Source organism: Talpa occidentalis, unplaced genomic scaffold (genome assembly GCF_014898055.3).
Source record: "Talpa occidentalis isolate TD23 unplaced genomic scaffold, MPIMG_talOcc4v2.1 talOcc4.16, whole genome shotgun sequence".
NCBI classification, from domain to species: domain Eukaryota; kingdom Metazoa; phylum Chordata; class Mammalia; order Eulipotyphla; family Talpidae; genus Talpa; species Talpa occidentalis.
In genome coordinates this window covers 68,298,436-68,318,477 of record NW_023601653.1, presented here as the reverse complement: position 1 = coordinate 68,318,477, position 20,042 = coordinate 68,298,436, and the positions used below count along the sequence as shown (strand labels likewise).

The 20,042-nt window shown below is 35.1% G+C and overlaps 1 protein-coding gene across 5 annotated transcripts in view; it reads left to right on the top strand.

Moving 5' to 3' along the window:
- The window catches only part of RIMKLB (ribosomal modification protein rimK like family member B), a 101,347-nt gene that overhangs the window by 80,335 nt on the left and 970 nt on the right, over window positions 1-20,042 (top strand). For 2 of the 5 annotated variants that reach the window (XM_037514385.2, XM_037514384.2), the window contains exons 3-6: window positions 4,973-5,203; window positions 6,937-7,023; window positions 8,322-8,525; window positions 11,462-15,809. In XM_037514385.2, the coding sequence (XP_037370282.1) occupies window positions 4,973-5,203; window positions 6,937-7,023; window positions 8,322-8,525; window positions 11,462-11,925 (986 nt within the window). In that variant the 3' untranslated portion in view covers window positions 11,926-15,809. Of the gene's footprint in view, window positions 1-4,972; window positions 5,204-6,936; window positions 7,024-8,321; window positions 8,526-11,461; window positions 18,817-20,042 lie in introns of those variants that run through there. The other 3 variants (XR_008552274.1, XR_008552272.1, XR_008552273.1) reach the window with 3 other exon arrangements.

Genomic DNA, 20,042 nt, shown 5'->3' with positions numbered 1-20,042 from the left:
ATATGCCAGAGAATCTTGGAGTAGATTTACTCACTTTCTGTTTTTCCCTATATTATCTCCTCATCATTATCCTTTGCTATTTGGGGCCCAAATGAAAGGTTTGAGGAAAACTTTAATTTTACTTTCCCTGTAGTTTTCTCTGAAATGTTGAGTATTTAAATTTGATACAGTTTTCCCCCTTTGTTCTTCTTTATTTCATAACTTACGCTTATTAATATTTGTAGCTACTGAAAAACTACATAAATATTTTACAGTTATATTTTTATTTATAGCTGTATTCAGAAAGTTATAGATATATGTAGTTGTGAGAGTTAATCTTAGTTATCAAAAATTGGGTACCAAAGATTGTTATAAAAATTTGTCTTTAAGAGCCACTGTACAAAAGAAGTTTTACCCTTTTTCAAACTGGGTAGTAGGGCTCAACATTTAAACAATGTTCTGTTTGTATTAAAATGTCTCTCCCCTTCTCCCCTTTTCTACAAGGGGAAAGACTGCAGTGTATCTTTATGACTGGCTTCAGTAACAGTGACTTAAATTATACATTTTTCCACTTACAGTCTATATAGTTTTTCTTTACATTTTAGAAAATTTGTTATTTTATGGGAAGGGCCTCCGCTGCTGTGAAGATGTCTGCAGCCTCTGCAGCATGGGTTCGATTCCTAGCTGGCCAGGGAGAAACCCACATGGCATGAAAGACCTCTCTTGCCTCACCTGCTGCTCCCTCAGCAGTGTCTTCGGTCTGTCTCCCTATTCTGCTCCCTCCTCTGTCTCAGGTGAATTCTCTCACCCTCCCGTGCTTCTCACTGTACCCAAGTTCTTGTATAAATAAATAAATCTCTAAAAAAAAAGTGTAATAATTAGTATGGATATAGTAATTTCAACTTTCAGTTTTCAAATCGTTAAGATGAAAGTATTGAAAAACAAGTTTATGCTAAATTAGCAAAATAGAAGTTTATTTTCTTGCTTTTAATATTGAACCCTTATGTATCAATATTAAATAAACCAGATAAACATGATTACAGGTGGAGAACAAAAAGGGGATACATGGTTTTCCAAGCTGAATTGCTAGTAACAGTCACTCCAACACTACCTCACCATATCAACAGTTATCTTCCTGAAAACTTTTCAGGTGGGGTCAGTACTTTGATTCAAGTCTCAGCTTATCTTAAAGTAGATGCTTAGGAAATATTTTTGAATGAATAAAAGAATTATGGATAGGGCCTCCCCGGTGGCGCAGCGGTTGAGTGCTGGGTTGCAAAGCTGCCTGCAGCCTCTGCAGCGCCTGTTCGATCCCCAGCTGCTCCCCGGCCACCCGAGGAGGGTCCCACATGGTACGCAGACCTCTCCTGCCACCTGCTGCTCCCCTCAGCAGTGTACTTTGGTCCTTCTACCTGCTCTGCTCCCTGCTCTGGCTCTGGTGAATTCTCTCACCCTCCTGCTCTTCTGACTGTACCCAGTGCTTGCATAAACAAACAAACAAACAAACAAACAAATAAATAAATCTTTAAAAAAAAAGAATTATGGATAAATGAGTCACTTTCGGTATTTTGTCGTTTTGTTTATCAATTGCTTGGAAGTATTTCTCCTGAGCCTTTTTCATTTTACTATCTAGATATAGAAAAGCTGAAGGTGTAGAACTTGAATGTTAGTATATATAAAGTATAAGGAGACAAACTGACTATTTTACCTAGTGGAATCATATTTCTTACCTTTAAGTAAATCTTTTCCCCTTTTGACCAATTTTGGGGATAGTTGGTTATTTTGACTGTATCTTTTGACAATACTTACAAAAGAAGCTAGCTGGTCTCTACCTTCAAAAAAGATGCTTTTAAAATTGTCAGCCATAATCCAATTGTTTACTTACTTGCTTTCTATTTTCCTCATTTCTTTTTTTCTTTTCTCTTCTCTCTCTTTAAACATGTGACTGTCAACTGCAATTTGGCAGAGCTCAGTGATAATGAGGTACACTGTTAGAGTCTTCCCTTTTGTTTCTTTCTATAGTGCAAATGGGGGAGTTGGGAAATGAATTTTATTTATTTTTTGTCATTCCCAAAAGAGCATACTTTTGAAGAAAAAAATATTGTTTCTATCTAATAGCTAAGACTTGAAAACTGTTGGGGGGGGGAAGGATTGCCGAGGATATTAAACATTTATTTTGATAGGAAATACAGTATATCTTGTCAGAAGGAGCTAAGCAGATAGATAAAGGCATATATATTAAAAGAATGGATTCTTAACTTTTTAAAAATATCATTCATAATCAGCCTTATAAAGACTTTTTTTTAGTGTTTTTCATTTGGAGATGTTACTAGCCATCTTCCTGTCACTTCACCTCTAAAATACTTCAGTGTTTTCCAAATATAATCCTATGCTTTTTGATGTGTTTGTCCTATATAATCCAGTACAAGTAGCATACCTAAGAAAATGAGTAATGCTTTAATGTCATCTGATACGTACTCTAGAGTCAGATTTTCAGTTGATCCTAAAAGGATTTCTTTTCAATTCAGGCTCTGTTTAGGCTCATGCGTTGTGTTTGGATATACTGTTTAATCTTTAAACTCTAGAACAACTTTCATTTCCTCAGTGACATCAACTTTTTGAAGTAATCAGAGCAATTCTTTATCATCTTAATAAGCTCCTGGATTTGTCTGATAATTTTTGTGTGAAAATGATACTTCAGGGCCTCCCCGGTGGCGCAGCGGTTGAGTGCTGGGTTGCAAAGCTGCCCGCAGCCTCTGCAGTGCCGGTTCAATCCCCGGCTGCTCCCCGGCCACCGGAGGAGGGTCCCACATGGCATGCAGACCTCTCCTGCCGTCCGCTGCTCCCCTCAGCAGTGTACTTCAGTCCTTCTGCCTGCTCTGCTCCCTGCTCTGGCTCTGGTGAATTCTCTCACCCTCCTGCGCTTCTGACTGTACCCAGTGCTTGTATAAATAAATAAATAAATCTAAAAAAAAAATTAAAAAAAAAAAAAAGAAAATGGTACTTCATAGGTAATGGTTGATGCTTCATTGTGCATGTAGCCAAGAGGCACAAATGGGGGTCTGTTCCACTTTCATTGATGGATTAGACAGCTGGGAAAGAGTTTTTGTATTATCTGTTGCAATGATTTTTAACTTTTTCTTTCATGCCTTCAGCATTCTGATGATCTTTGCTAGGTTCATTCATTTCATTGGGATTGGCAAAGTAGTTTTTGTTAATTTTGCCATTCTTTCTGTGTTAATTGGCATTCTTTTCCAAAGAAGGGGTTTTCCTACTTTTAAACTATATTTAGATCCTCCTGAGAAAGTGGGATAAATATAATTTTTCCTCTTTATTTATTGGGGATTTATGTTGTAATCCCACCAGAGGGGCAAGTGGGACTTTGGTCCCCTTTTGCCCTAATCATTATGGATTCATGAATTTAGAATTAGTTGTTATCAATTAATTATCCTTTCAGAAGTAAAAATCCTTGATCGTCTCCTGTGTTCTAGTAACATATTCCCATTTGTCTTTGAGTGTCTAATTTTGACAGAGATTTGTGTGTTTTTCATTGTGTACAGCCCCTTGACTTGAAACCTGTGTTGAAAATTCATAAAAATCAGTAAGTTTTTAAAAGATCCCAGAAGTCTTGAAAAATCCTCTAGAATACTAGAAGATGGAAGAAAAACAATTACCACCGAACAAGGAACCTATCAGTTCTCTGTATCTTGTTTCCTGAGGACAAAAACATTTGTACTTACTGTTATTTCATTGAAGCTCCTTGCTCTCTTACTCTGTCTTGAATGTAAATCTTACTGGGTAAAGAATTCCGGGATGGACCATAGTCCCTTGTGCTCTTCCTAAGCCTCCTGTTTTGATCCCTCTCTCTCTCCCTCCCCTGCAGAATGTCTCTGATTTTTAGTTGCCTGCTAGTTTTGTTTATTATTTTTCTTATCCTTTATTTGGGTCCTCTGTATTCCTCCTATAAGTGAAACCATCAATATTTTTCTTTTTCCTTCTGACTTATTTTCACTGAGCATAATCCCTTCCAGCTTCATTTTACCAGGACTACACCTGAGAGAAGAAATGAAACATTGTACAAAAATGAACAATGATGTAAAATATGTATATATTTATATATATACTATTTATATATATATAAAGATATTTTTTAAAAAGAATTCTGGGCTGAGAGTCTTTAAGTACTTTCAGTCTCTTTGTGCTTATAATATTTCCATTGAAAAGTTCATTGACAATCTGGTGTGCCCTTATGTTTACCCTTTCTTCTGTTGACATTTTTAATATTCTGTCCTTGTTGTTGGTTCTCAATAGCTTTAATTGTTTTTTGTTGTGTGTCTGGTATTATTTTGTTTGGAACTCTTTGGGCCTCTTGATCACATTCCCAGATTGAGATGGTTTTCAGTGATTATGTCTTTAAATAAATTTTCTATGCCTTTCTTTTCTTCTTGTGAGGAAACCCACCCCCCCATGATACAGACATTATTTCTCTTTAAGTTGTTCCAGAGGGCTCTTACGCTACTTCCATTTTTAAAAAAAATTCTGCACTGTTCTATTTGTGTGTTCTTGCTTGTTAATTTTCTCTGTACCTTTTGTTTGTCTGCTATTAAAGTCCTCAGTCTTTTTTTTTTTTTTTTTTTACATTAGCTACAGTGTTTCTTAGCACCATTATTTCTAATTGTAGTGGCTTTATATTTTCTTAGTTGAGTATCTGGTGAGATGAACCTTGAATCTTCACTCTGTAGCCATCTTGCTGGACCCCATGACATTTTTTTCACTGGCTGTGTAGTACTTAATTTTATTGACATGTAGCCTAACATTTAACCAGTTTTTCATACAAAGTAATTTAATGAGGGAAAAATGTCTCTCTGTTCCAATTGGAGGTTTACAAAATAGTATACTTAGTTTTGTGACTCAAGCTATGATCAATTTCTATTCCTCCATTTTATTGTATATTCCCTTTTAAAGATTCTGGCTTCCTGCCTATGTATTTCAGGTCTACGGATCAATGGAGAACTAATTACTGCCTACCCCCAGGTGGTGGTAGTGAGAGTACCAACCCCTTGGGTGCAGAGTGATAGTGACATCACTGTTTTGCGCCATCTAGAGAAAATGGGATGTCGGTTGATGAACCGACCTCAAGCCATCCTGAATTGTGTTAATAAGTTTTGGACATTTCAAGAGTTGGCTGGCCATGGTGTTCCTCTTCCAGATACTTTTTCTTATGGTAAGTTCATTAAAAAGAGTATATAGCTTAAGTTTTTTACTGCACACATGGTTTTGAAAGATATACTGTACTAATAGGTTTATGTAGTATAAGATTTCCTAAAGAACTGATTATGGAAATGACTAAGTTTTAGCAAAATAAGCAGGAGTATTACAAATCTGTCTTAAGATTTTTATTACACGGGCAGAATGGAATTAGCAAACCTTTCCTGTAAAGGTCCAAGGAGTAAATATTTTAGACTTCCCAGGTCATACATTCTTATGTGACCCTGGGTAGTCCTCTGAAAACTGATTTAGATAATGTTTAACAAGTGAGTGTATCTTTGTTCCAATAGATCTATTATAGAAGGAGACAGTGACCAAATCTGTCCCATCGTCCTTAGTCTGTGTATCCCTGAAGTAAAAGATAATAGAATTTGATGACATCTTTAATTTCTTATATTTATTACCATTTTCCTGATATTTTATCTTTGTTTTCCTGTTTTTAAGGAAAATGACTCTATACTAGGTATACTTTAAAGTAGTGCTTCTAAAACTTTGTGGTAATTTTTCCCCCCCAGGACTAATCTGCTGTGTTTTAGTACTCTTAAGTACAATAAAAAGAGTATAGCTGTGCTAATTGCTGTAAAAGCCTCTGTGTTTATTATTCTTTTTATGTTTAGATAATTACATATCAATGGCAAAGAAGTTAAAAACAGATAGCAGGTTACTGGACCACACTTTAAGTAACACTGCAGTAAGCGATATTATGTTAATATATTTCCTGCCTTTCCAGTTCTTCTAGTTTGGAAAGGATCTGACTTTTCTTTAAATCTGTTTCTGAAATGTCTGGTAGAATGCTTGGAGAGTTAACCCTGGGCTTCAAAAAGAAGTCTCTATGCTTTTCTTATTTTTACTGTTTCACCCAAGTCTGTATGACATATATGGATATAATTACTGTCTTTAGTATTGTAAAATTATAGACTATAGTAATAGTTTGAGAATTGTGTCTTCCTTATACTTTTGGGATATTAAGCTGATATCATGGACCTTCAATTCTGATTTTAAAAGACTAGAAAGGAGAAAAGGATTAACCAAAATAACAAATATTTTCTATGCACCTAATATTGAAGATTTAAAGTTTGGGGACTGAATCTTAATTTCTCTAAGATACAGGTTTATGATATTACAGTTATTTAATGAACTTTTTCATGGTATAATTCATTATTTGTTCTACTCTTACTATCTTATTAGTTCTGAGGCAATGAATACAATAAGAAACAGGACTTAATCCATGACTACTGAGTAATTCAGTGTAGAAAAGACTGATTAATAATGGAGGTTAATATTGAAGGGAAGGAGAGGAGGAGGAGGAGTCAGGGAGGGCAGGGTGGGAATGAGGGATAGATTGCAGCATCTTTCAGTCTTAAATGAGTTCTTCTATTTTTTTAATCCAGACAGGTAATTTGCAAAAAGTAAATCATGGGACTTTTTTTGTGTGAGGAAGGAATAGGGATAAAAATATGAAAAAAAAGGCATAGAATTAGGAATTTTGTTTTAGTTATCCAGTTTAAAATTTACTTAACTGATAATATAACTGTACTTTCAACTTTTATTTATTTCTCCAAGAAAAACAAAATTTAACCATTAGGTTCTTACCTTCTACTTCTCCCACGTTTCTCTGTTATGTTGATAAAATTTAGCACAAAACACGTTTCTTGCTGTTACTAAATTACTCCTTGTTGCTCAAACCAGGTGGTCATGAAAATTTTGCTAAAATGATTGATGAGGCAGAAGTACTGGAGTTCCCAATGGTAGTGAAGAATACACGGGGTCATCGAGGTGTGTATGAGTTGTTGCTATAGTATATAATTTTGAAATTACTCTTGAATTACTTATAAGTGTGTTATACAAAATAATTTTTTTCGTTGTTTCTCTTCTATTTACCTATAACTATTGACTGGATAGTAGTCTTGTTTCCTGTTGAAATTTTTCACTTTTGAAACAGGACCTCTGAAAATAATTGGAGGGAAATTGTTAGGTACATGTTACCACACCTTAGATAGGTTACTATCTATCAGTTGTTTAGTTTTACTGGGGGCTATTTCTGGTCATTTAGTGATTATTCTAGAGATTTTAAGATACCTATTTAATTTAGGCTGAGTCTGAAGTTACTGTCTTTATCTTCATCCTCAATAATTCAAGGACTATAGAATACTAACTCCAGTCTGTCTCCCCACCTTAGTTTAGATAGTTTGAAGACTTAATGATTAAGGCAAAACTATGAAGCTTTAGAAGACAGTATGTCTCACCAACTCACTGACACTCACTTACTGACAAATACCTCAATCACTTTGGGTTAAGGGAAGATTTCTTAAAGCGTGAAATGATTCCGAAACTGAAAAATTTCTTAGGGTTTAGTACTTTGCCATACAGGGGTTGTTGGATCAGGGTTTAGCTGGGACTGCTCACTGCATCACTATTACTAGGCTTCTACAGTCTGGCAGCCAAGGAGTCTTGGGTCTCCATGCTGAATGCTTTAATAAACAAGAAGCTGCATGACTTCCTATGATCTTGCCTCAGAAGTCAAGTAGTAGATTCAGTGACACGAGACAGATCCCTCTTGTCTTCATAGGAAGAATATCAAAAGATTTATAACCATGACTCAAAATAGACACTTCAATTGGCATGAAAATAGATAAGCAGTGCAATGGAACAGATCATAGAATTCATAAATAGAAGTATGCAGTAATAAACTATTTTACTATATACTAATATAGTATTAATATACGTATTATAACGTGTAAGGTATATGTTTTAACTCGGGTGTGTTTTGCTAATACGTTAGTCTGACATTATTGGCTGTCTGGGGAGTAATAAAGATGTAAATCCTCTACTTCACATTTTGGACAATGAAATAAATTTTAGATTGCTGTTAAGTTTCTGGATTGAGGGAGTGGTAGAAGATTAGTAATTGTCTTAGTGCATTTTTGCATTGTCTCACAATTATCATAGCTGTATTACTTTTTAAAAAGTAATTGGTTCTGAAAGAGCAAATTGGTATGTAAGAAAATGGAGGTAATAGATACCATCTGCCAGCAGTTTGATGACTTACGTATTTTTTTCTTTTTCAATCACAGGGAAAGCTGTATTCTTGGCCCGAGATAAGCACCACTTGGCTGATCTAAGCCATCTTATTCGTCATGAAGCTCCATACTTGTTCCAGAAGTATGTTAAAGAGTCTCATGGACGGGATGTACGTGTCATTGTTGTGGGAGGCCGTGTGGTTGGCACCATGTTACGTTGTTCAACAGATGGGAGGATGCAAAGCAACTGCTCACTAGGTAAAAACAATGCAGATATCATCATCTCTCTAGTATAAGTAACATTACAACTTGTCTAGTGAGTATTCATGTGTAACTTCTGATCTTTTTCCTTAGTCAGTTGAGAAGCTTACTATCTTTCACATTCCGTATGATTAATAGACTTACTATTAAAATAATAAATGTATTTTTGAGTTGTTTATTCTATTAATGAAATTGGATTTCTCTGAATCATAAATTTGCTTTCATCCAGGCTCAGTGACTAAAACAACTCACACATGTATAAACTATCTGAACAGAGCTAAGTGTCTGATCTCTTTTGTGGTATACTTATTTTGTGTATAATTGTAACTCATTTAATTTGTGCCCTAACCCATTTTACTCATTGGTTCAAATGAGATTGTTTATTTATTTATTTAAATGTGTTTCTGAGATACCTTAATGTTCACGTACCTTAGTCATATAAGATATATGACATCGAAGATACAGTTTAGTCTAGATTTTCTACATTTATTTCACTTTCTTAGTAATCTTACCTAGTTCATGGCTTTAATACTGCCCATATGTTATTTTCAATTTAATGTCAAGCATATTTATCCTTTTGTATTCTCTGCTTAATTTTTAATTGAAGAAATTTCTCTCTACCCCATGGTCATATTCTACTCTTCTACAAATTTTTTAAGTTTTGCTTATCATGTTTAGGTCGTTAATCTACCTGAAATTGATATTGTTCAATAAGAGATAGACATTCTTTTTTTTCTTTTCCCAAATGAATAAGTGGTTATAGCATCACAATTTATTGAAGAGTCTGTTTGTTATCGATTTGTCATGCTGTCTTTTCTATATATTGAATTTCTATCTCTGCATGGGCTTTTTTTAGAGCCTTGTGGTGATTTTTCCTGTATGAATATCAATCTTAATTCCCCTGGTAGTATCCCTGGATATCTGATAGAATCCCTCTGGCTTCATCATAATGTGACATCTTTGGATTACCTTCACTTTCCCCTGTTATCCCTTGTTTCCTCTTTCTTCCATTAATATTAGAACAGTTTGACTTTTCCTTGTTGATTCATTCCTTAGTGAATATTTTTGAGCAACTCCTATTTGTTACTGTTAAATGTAAGTGGTGGTATTACAGCAGTATTTTGTATATAGTAGTGAAGAAAACAGACAAAAATCTTTTCGTGATACTCTCATGGGTATCACATTTCATTTAATAGTTTTTATTCAAGTCTGTATTGGCATTTCTCTTATTGGATATCTATTCTGTTTCACCAATCTGTATATAGCTCTTAACATTGTACATTCCCAGGTAGTCTTGATCCAATTCAGAGTTAATTATACTATACAGCAATCATCAACTCACCACTGTTTACTTCCCATTATCATCTCCCCATATCTTGAAGTCTCTGTTTTTAGTCATTTGCTGTTATGTTGGTATCTTTTCTTGATTAATTTCCTTGGATGGGTATGTGAGTGATAGATACCGTCACATAGTCTTTCGTTTTGGGAGGAGAATAATATATTGGTTGAAATAGGATTCTTAGTAAGAATGTAGTTTTGGTTATACTGTCTTTTAGGTTACATTGTTGCAGCTGAATTTCCAAATTTACTCTCTGATTCTGGGGGGAGAGGGAGAGGTAATTTATTCTCTTTTGAGTTGTTTCTTTTATCCCAATTAGTTCAAATTGAATTTGGTAAGCTGTTTCTATCAGCAGACTTTTTTTTTTTTTTAGTTTTAGAAAAATATCTTCTGTAATTGTTACTCCTCCATCTGTTAGTACCTTTTCTGGAGATTTTTTTTTTCCCCCTCATTCAATCCTCCACATTTGTTTCTTTTGTGATTTTTACCTCAAGTTTTCTGTGTATGCACTTTTAAATATTTCTTACACTTGATTTGCCAAGTGATGAGCTAGATCCCCCCAAATGATTATATTTTCCTTTATTTCCTCTATTGAAGTTCTTTGTTGGAAAAATCTTATTTTTTGTCTTAACTTCAGAAAATCTTTTTGGGCTAAACTTGAATCTCCTAAAACTACTCTTACTTCTTTCATTCAGGTTGTCGGTGGCTTGTTGTTTTATCAGTGTTCTGCTCTAGATATTTGGAACACTCCAGATGACTTCAATCTCACAGATGCTGACAAGCAGTCTTTTAACTCTTAGGCAAGTCTATGAGTCCACTCCTAAAGTACTTAAACACTCCCTTATTCTTGTGCTCCCTAATTCTTCTAGCTATAGTGGTAAGGTAGACTCTGTCTTCTTTGGGATCAGAGACATCAGGCACACTCACAATAATGCTGATGTCAACTTAACGCTTATGGATAAACAGAGCCCAAGAGCCAAACTATTCTCAAAATTCTTTGCTTTCTAGTCTTATCTCAGTTTCCTGAAGCAGGTGTCCCAAAGGAGGAAATCTACTTCTAATAGCTTTCTCAGATATCAGCAAAGCCCAAGACTTCATCTTTATTCAGCCCCAGTTACTTAAGCCCCAGAATCCTTTTGCTTAGCAACTTTAGATAGATTGGAGTGGGTACTGTACAGTAAGAGTCATATTCAAGTCACCATGTTCCACAGTTCCATCCTCTATCGTTTAATGCATATCTATTATTTTTGGAAATTAACAATGTTAATATTTTTGTCATATGTAACAAAGTTTTTTATGTATTATGCAAGAGTTTCTTATGCTTAGTTCATGTTATTACAAGTAAAATAGGCTAGTGAAAGTTTAATGTCTTCTTCAGAAAAACATTATATTGAAAAAGTACTGGGTCATCAATTGAGAGGCTGGGCTAGAAGGAGGCTCCTTAATGTAGCAAGCTTTGATTTCAAAGCTTTTTACATTAGAGTAGTAACTGTGTTTTTACTACTCATTTAGAAGAGAGCATGAGTCTTTAATGCTAGCTTTAGTTTTATTCCCCAAATTTATCATTTTGGTAACTTACCTTCTCTTTTTCCAGGTGGTGTGGGGATGATGTGCTCATTGAGTGAACAAGGGAAGCAGCTAGCTATCCAGGTGTCTAACATCCTCGGGATGGATGTGTGTGGCATAGACCTGTTGATGAAAGATGACGGCTCCTTCTGTGTCTGCGAAGCAAATGCAAATGTAGGTTTCATCGCCTTTGATAAGGCTTGTAATCTAGATGTAGCTGGTATCATAGCGGACTATGCCGCCTCCCTTCTGCCCTCTGGCCGGCTCACTCGGCGTATGTCCCTGCTCTCCGTGGTGTCCACGGCCAGTGAGACTAGTGAGCCGGAGCTGGGCCCCCCAGCCAGCACTGCTGTTGACAACATGAGCGCAAGCTCCAGCTCTGTTGACAGCGACCCTGAAAGCACGGAGCGAGAGCTGCTCACCAAGCTCCCAGGGGGGCTATTCAACATGAACCAACTGATAGCCAATGAAATCAAACTCCTGGTGGAGTGACTCCACTGGTAAATAATTAACCAACAAAACCCTTGTAAAACTTCCTTTCTTTTTCTTTCTTTTCTTTCTTTCCCTCTCCTCCCCTCCCCCCTTTTTTAAAACCAACTTGCAATGCTGTTCATGGAAGATGCTCAGGAAGATGAGAGAAAATTGAATGCGATTAGTTAGAGAGGAGGGGACTAAGGACTAGACCGCTGCTATTAGAATGTTACTGACTTTCTTTACAAATCCCACAGAGAGAGAGGCAGAAGAGGAGATGTTACACTCTCCTAGTTACCCTTTTAAATTATTCAAAATACGTATGCTCTCAGGCCATGAAGAACATATAAATTTTTTCATAGTTCCTTTTATTTTTGCATAGTTGGTTCACATTTCAGCATGGCATGATTTCACATTGTGTTTCAAACATCTATCTAAATTACAGGAATTTTTTAAATACAAATCTGAAAATTTTGCTATTACCATTACTAGGAGCTTTATGTTCATAGTTTATGAAAACTTGAGGAGCTCTTTTATTTAGATTTCTTATTTTTGTTTTTTCCCTTAATTTGGGTGGGAGGGCAAGGTGAATATGAACAAATAAAGGCTTTTTAAATGACAAAATTGGCATGTTTGCATGATAAAAGGGAAATGAACAGTATTGCAATGTCTGGTACACAAAATAACCTTTACTCCAATGTAGATAAAATTACACTAGTTTAAAATATGTACATTGACTTGTATTTGTTAGTGTTTTAGTCTTTTTTGAAAGATACATGCTCTGTTAATGTTGCATTTTTTTTAAATACATGCTAGTCTAACATTCCCTGATCTATGCCTGCATATTTAACAATGGCCAAAGTGAAGAAAATGCTACCTTTTTGTTAACAAGACACTGACTTGAAACATGTGCATTTAGAGCCTTTTATTTTTTCCTTTTTTCTTTTGGTGGTTGGGCATTTAAAGAATGAGGACAAGGAAAAATATTTTTGGGGTGGGGCGAATCAAGGGCCTATAAACTGAGGTGATTTCTAATACCAGCGTTATATATTTGCATTTTTCACATTTTACGAGGGAGTATATATGTGTGTGTGCACGCATGCATGTGTATGTGTTTTGCTTTTGTTTACACCAATCAATCAAAAAGGATAGATTCTAGAAAATGGAGCATGATGGGAAACACAGTTTTTCAGTTGTTTTCATAACTATATTCTACTGGGGTAGAGGTACTCACATAAGGAGAATAGATGTTGTTAGGTCTTTGTGTGTGTGTATGTGTATATAGATATATACACATATATATGTTCAGTTTTTTTTCTTCAGTCTAGACTGTTCAGTGTATGATTTATTCAAGGCTACATGCTTTTTTCCAATGCTTCTGGCTGTGTATTTTCTCCTATTACACATAGGTTTTTGGGTGGGGTGGAATGGAGATTTTTGTTTGGGGACTTATTTAGCAGTATTGAGTCTCTTAACAGCCCTACTCTGAAGCCTTCACTACGCTCCACTCTTTATATTCCTTTGCTTTCTGAATTTATAAAAGCCCCCAAACTGCATATAATATGAGCCTTTAAAACATGGGTAAAACTATTCCACTGATGGGTTTGGAAGGTGTTGAGAAATGGAGATGCTGCAGAGCTCAACGTAATTTTTTAAACAGCAAGTTTCATCTCCCTACAATCCTCTGAAGCTTTTACCCAAGTCCTTTCTTGCCTCTCCAGTGCTTTTTTCCTTCAGATGGACCTTAAACACAATTTCTTGGACACTGCTAGAGAGACTTCAAGGCAATAATAAACATCAGTATTAACCAGCTTTTACAGAGGTTTGATCATGCTTACTTGTACAGTTTTCCCCCTATTTTAAAAAGGAATGTAATAAAATTTGTTTTTTCCATAGCATTAAATAATATTAAAGTTGAGTTAAAGGTTGATTGTTGACAAATAGAATAGTACCTCTAATCTGTGTAGTGTCTCATTTCACTCAGAAAAAAGATATGTAAGAGGAGTTTCTAATTTATTTTAGGACGTTCTAATTGCATCTAAAACAATTGACTTGCCAAAGGGTTATTATGGGACTCACATATATATAAGTCCCTCTGATTCATTAAGAGAAAGAAATAATTGGTACTTCTTTAACTGAGTGACCATACTTTGGAGGATGCATACCAGTTGGGATAGAGAAACAAATGAGGAAGAACTGCTAAAGTAAATCATATGTTTGTATAGAGACCATCTGGTTGACACATAAAGTATGATATGTACACTTTGAATAGTTACATATCACATGTATATAGATTAATGAGTTTTAAAACACAAATAGATCACCCTCTCTATACTAGATGAAAAACTCAAGGTTTGTGTTGGATGGGATAAGATGTCAGGAAAAAAGGTAGAGTCTTCCAAAAAAATTTACCAGATTAGCCAACTATACAAGAAAATCTGAAAGATTTCACCTTAAGTTTATTCAATATTTATTCATCTTTTGTGCACTCACACATTTTAAACACATAGTATTGCCAGTCTATTTCTGAATCGTACACTCATAGAATGCAAAGGGCAGGAATGGTCATCTTAGACTTTAAAACATGAATATCTTCTTGAATTCCTTCAAAAATTAAGGTTAAAGAATATGAACATCATTCTGGAAGAACCCAATTGAAAGAGATCACATATTTAAGTGAAAAGCTAAATATATTTTCATATTGTTTAATAGTTTTTGTGTAATCTGAGAGGTTAAAGTGTGTTTATTAAATATGTATAATCATTATAATGCCAAAATATGAATGTAAAATTATTGTGTATTGTAAGAGTTGTAATTCTGGACTGTATTTTTTAAAGTAATCCTTTCTGATTCTATTTTTATGTTGCCCATGATCTCTCACTCATGCACACGCACACGCATGCACGCACCAAATGATTTCATTTAAAATTTTTAATAGTTTTTTTTCTTTTTTGGTGTGTATAATTGATTGGTTATTTCTGCTGGCTTTTACTCCACTGAACTTTGAAATCTTTCTGTATATGCTATCAATAAGAAAATTCCCTGGAACATTAGAAAAATCCATCAAGAGACTTACTTTCATCAAGCACTTTATCAGACTTTTGAGAAGGCATCAAATCGTTGAAAGAAGTTACTGACTTTCAAAATCATCTCCTTTTTCTCAAGAAGAAAACAATGGAAAAGCAAATTCTCTTCATTCATTGAATCCCCAGTTTGGGGCCTGGGGAGCTTAGAGACATTGTGAAATCAAATCTTGTGTTACATTTTTCTCCTGGCTCACTCTTTTTGAGAAGGTTTATGGGCTATATGGCTGGTGAGACACGATCCCCTCCTAAGAAAATGTAGGTGCTCAGACAGGTAACCTCTGCTGCTACTGTTTTTATTTGTTTGTTTGTTTGTTTAATTTCATTTAAAATTTGTTTTTGTTGTAATAGGATATTTTTAAATGTAATATATTGCAGGATTTATAACCAGGTTCACTGCTTTCTTTCTTTCTTTTTTTTTCTTAAAAAAAAAAAAAAACAAAAAAACAAAGTTTCATTTAAGATACATTTAGGCGCCTTTGAAGCTTGGATTTTGGAATGTTTCAGTAGTGGACAGAAATCTGCTGTTGGAATCTTCTAGTCTTCCAGGTTTAATTTGAAATGTTTTTAGTTTTGTTTTGGATTTTTTGTGTGGTATTTTATTTCCTTTATACCAATGCCCTTTTGCCATGCTGTTTTGGGGTGGTTGCCTAACTCTAGTGAAAAATTCTTTCTATATTAACAAAATTTGGTGTTTTTAATTCCTTAATGTTTTGCAATTTTAAAATTGTTTTGAAAGAAATATTCTAACTGCTTGCACTGTTACTGTTCTTTGCCAGCCTTTTCAGGAGCCAAAAAACCAAAACAAACAAACAAAAAAATACCCAGAGAAAAAACTTTCCTTCTTCCCCCTTCCTGCTGATGAGTGAGAAGTATTGAGAACTTTCGGGGTCAGTGCCCTTCTAAACTCCCCTTCCCCCAATAATGCAGCTGTATATTGAGTGGTAAATGGCAGCGGTTTGGATTCAGGCACAACCCCAGCCTGCCTGCAGGTAATTTGACTCTCCTTTTCATCACAAGGCTAACTTTACTTTTTTAAACATTTCCTTTCTATTTGTACTTCAAAGGCACCATGGGTTTATAATAACTCATTTTTAAAATAGTGCATAAATATATCTAGCAATTTGATTAAACAAAGAAGTTATGGGGGTAGAGTTTGAATTGGTTGGGATGAACTCAGGCATTTCTTTGGGAATTTGCGTTAGCCATTTAGATAACTCCATTCCTTGCATATATGTCTATAATGAAGTATTTCAGAGTGTGACTTTTGGCTTTGTTTTTGTTTTGGGTTTGTTTGTTTCTTCCATTGTGCTACTCTGGCTTAAGCTTTTTCAGGGGTTGGTGTTCCGAATACACAGTGAGCTCACAGTATAAAGACATCAATTAGGAATTGACAGGTATGGAAAACTAGTGTTTTGCAAAGGTAAAATTAGGTATTAGGTTATACATTTGGTAAAAACGCTCCATAGCATCCAGTTGACCTTAGTGCTTCTCTTTCTGTGGCACCATTATAAAAGTGAAAGGCAATGAATTTATTTTAGGAACAGTGTGATTTCAGAGCTACTCATTCTAGCGTTCCTGAGACACTAGTTCTAATAAAGAGATAGTTGTGGGCAGTTTGAGATGATCATTAAATAATGGTTTAAACATTCAAGAATCATAGGTTTATATAGATTGGAGGGCATTTCTGAAGCACAGTATGGTTAAACAGATTAACCAAGGCCATAAAACAAAGCCAGTGATAGGAGCAAGAATACTCCTTAGCCATTGTTAATAGCCTGCTCATGCATCAACAGTTCCCTCCTCTGTCTTCCCCATTCCACTTACCCTTTCCTCCTTTTCCCTATCTTTCCTAAAGCTTTAGCTGTAACAGTAATTATTTTGAGGGATTACCTTCTTTTTAAGTGAAAGTGGTCAGGATTTTTTCAAGATGCATTTTTGCGTAATTCTGTGACTTTAGATGTCTATTCAGTAAATCACTGACTAGTGAAAAGGAAATGCTAACTTGTAATGCACTTTCTACAGCTGAAGGCATGAAATAAATCATTAAGCTGTTTTGTGCTTCATTTCAGTCATAAATAGGGACAATTACACTTTATGTCACTCATAAAAAGGGACAAATCACTAAGCATCTTAAGACAAAAATATCTTCCTATTGATTTGAACTGAAAATTTCTGGCAGAGGAATCCCAACTACACTCCTGCAGGAGTTTATGATGTATAGACTTGTTTAGGAGAACCTTGTTCTCTTGCTAATAAGAATGTCCAGCATTACACTATGTGGACTCCTATGATTTTTATGGGACATACAAGATTTAATTCTGCTGCCCTCATGAAGATCACTGACTTGTTAAAAATGATCTGCTTTCAGATTTTAATGTATTCAAATTTATTGGAGGGGCCATATGTAGCATATATACCTGGCTGCTTTTGTGGGGTTTGGGAACATGAGGGGTGGGGTGAATTGTTGTTGTTTTAGGTTTCAGTCAGACAGACATTCCTGTGCCCCAGTTCCCAGAAGCACAGCAGGCCTCTAGGAGCATCCGTGGGAACGGCGCAGTCCTGACATCACCAACTCTCCTGCTCAGGCTCATCCCATATACAGAGGTCAAAGGGTGGGGTTTGAGATCGGGGGAAGGAATGAGCAAGTAGAAACAATGTCACTGCAGTGCCACTGTTCACTAACCTATGGTGTTTTTGTCAGTGTGTGTTTAATTTTTTAAATTGTCAAAATTAGACATTTTTTTTCGGGGTAAAGGTAGTGGGAGGATGGAGCAAAAACAAGCCATTATTATTTACTAGTTCATTATTGAGTACTATTCTTTATTAGTTAACACAGACAAAATTTGCAGCCTAGACCCCAATGACAAGCAAAGTGGAAATATAAATAAATCTTAGGATTTGAACAAACAGATAACATTTATGTGGTGTTAATTTCTAGTTCTATAACTGCTATTACATTTGTCGCTGTCTTCCTTTTTCGCCCTAATTTTTCTCTGTATGTATATAGTTTTAGGAAATGTTCATTTTGTGGTCAGTCCTTCTAAAAGGAATTTATGATGAATCTATTACTCTTGAAAAAAATATCCGCAGTGCTTAAATGGGCATACAAATGCTACCCTATTTTAAATGTAGGTGGCGTATGTGTTCGTGTTTTAATGTATTCAGAGCCATTGGGCAATAAGCAGTCCAGAACATTGAAAACTCAAGCAGGTAAAGCACCTAACACCCTTAGTTTCTAGAATTATTTTGAAAAACTTTATTGCTGCATCTTCCACAATTTTTTGGTAGTCTCTGACTTTAAGATTTGCAGGAGTTGCAGACTACCTAGTTAAAATTTAAAGTCATGCATTCATTTGTAAGGCTGTAGGGATAGTTAAAGGAGGAAAATATAATGGAAAGGAAATGGCTCCTTGAGATGGCAACTGCTTGGTGTCTAAATTCACTTTTAAAAAAAGTTTTTTTTTATTTTCCCAGCTTAGCATGACCATTGATCATACATTGTTTGATTTTCTGTGGCTGGGATTTTTGTTGTTTGACTTTTGGAGGGGAGGTCTTGGGGAAAAAATGAGGAAGTTGGTACATATGTGAAAATATGAAATATTGAAGGAGGGTTTTTTTGTTAATCTGAATAGTAAGCAAGAGCTTTTTCTATATGCCCTTCTGCTGCAGCAGAGAAATAAACTGGTAGGTGGCAGCAGAAGAAGGAATTCTTCAGATTGATGGCTGCTGACAAACCATTGAAGAAAGAGAACATGATGCAACAAGTGAAGAGAAGGGGGCAAAAATGGAAATAGGACTTAAGACTCCTGGATTTTGACTCTAAAGTGTAAGTTATTTTCAACTAAGAATGCATTTTTGATCTAAGTGAATGGTGTATAGTCATAAATGCCTAAAGGTCCTTGTACTAGTGAATTTGTCCTAGTTATTGCCCTATCCTTCTTTACTTTAGAAGAAAAAAATTTAGAAATATGTAAAGTTTGGGGATTCTCCCAGTTTAATTGAGGTATAATTGATTGATATAAGTATCTAACCTGGTGATTTGATATACATTGTGTAAGGATTCAGCCCATTGAATTATTAACACATCCAATATATGAACCTTAGTGATAGTGAGAATTACTGTATTTTATAAGCCTGATTTTCAAAAAATCTGCAAAAGAAATATGTGCATTGTTAACCTTTTGATGAAAAATGGGAGTACTGGGGGATAACAAGAGAATTGTATAGTTTGAAAAAATTATGGAGTAAAAATGATTTTTTATTTAACTGGTTATCTTCTATCTAGTCCCATTTACTTGTACTGTGTGTGCCCATCAATTCTACTGATTCATCTTTCTCTTTTCTTTTTTCATCCTTCTTCCTCTTTCTTTGGTTGTGCTTCTCCCTCCCTGTCTTTGTATCTCTCTCACCTCAGTCTATGTGCTTCTCTCTTGTTTAGTTCCTCTGAAGTTTGCTTTTCCAGTATTGACATTTATCACTGCCTGACTCTTTTTCTGTATTTCCTCCTTTTTCATTTGCCTTCTCTGTGCCTATCTCTGCTGGGGTAAACAGCTTCATTTCCTTTGCATCGGCATCTGCCTTCAGACATGTGAATCAGACCTGTGTGATTCTCCACATTTTAGAATTTGATGAGATGGACCAGTGGAAATTGAATGATATGTCTAAGTCCTTAGAATACAAGAATATAAATTTGGGTTGATTTATGTAAAATATAAATTGTTTCTACTAACTTTGAGGAAAATAAATGGGTGTCTAGCTGAAATAGATAACAAAACTAATGCATAAGCTAAAAAAAAAAAAAAACCCAATTAAAAAAATGGTATTTGCAACATCTTGATGAAGTAGAGACTATTGTACCTATAATCTTATATCTTGACTCTTTATCCACTAGACAGAGTTTGGAGTAGGTCAAATAAATATGGGAAATAAGGTTAAATATCTTCCAAGTAAGAATCAGAGGACACCTTTTTCTGTTAAAGTCACTAATATAAAGTGTGGTAATAGTGAGGGAAAAAAAAAGTTTGTGATTTTTTTTTTTGGTAACCTGAACAG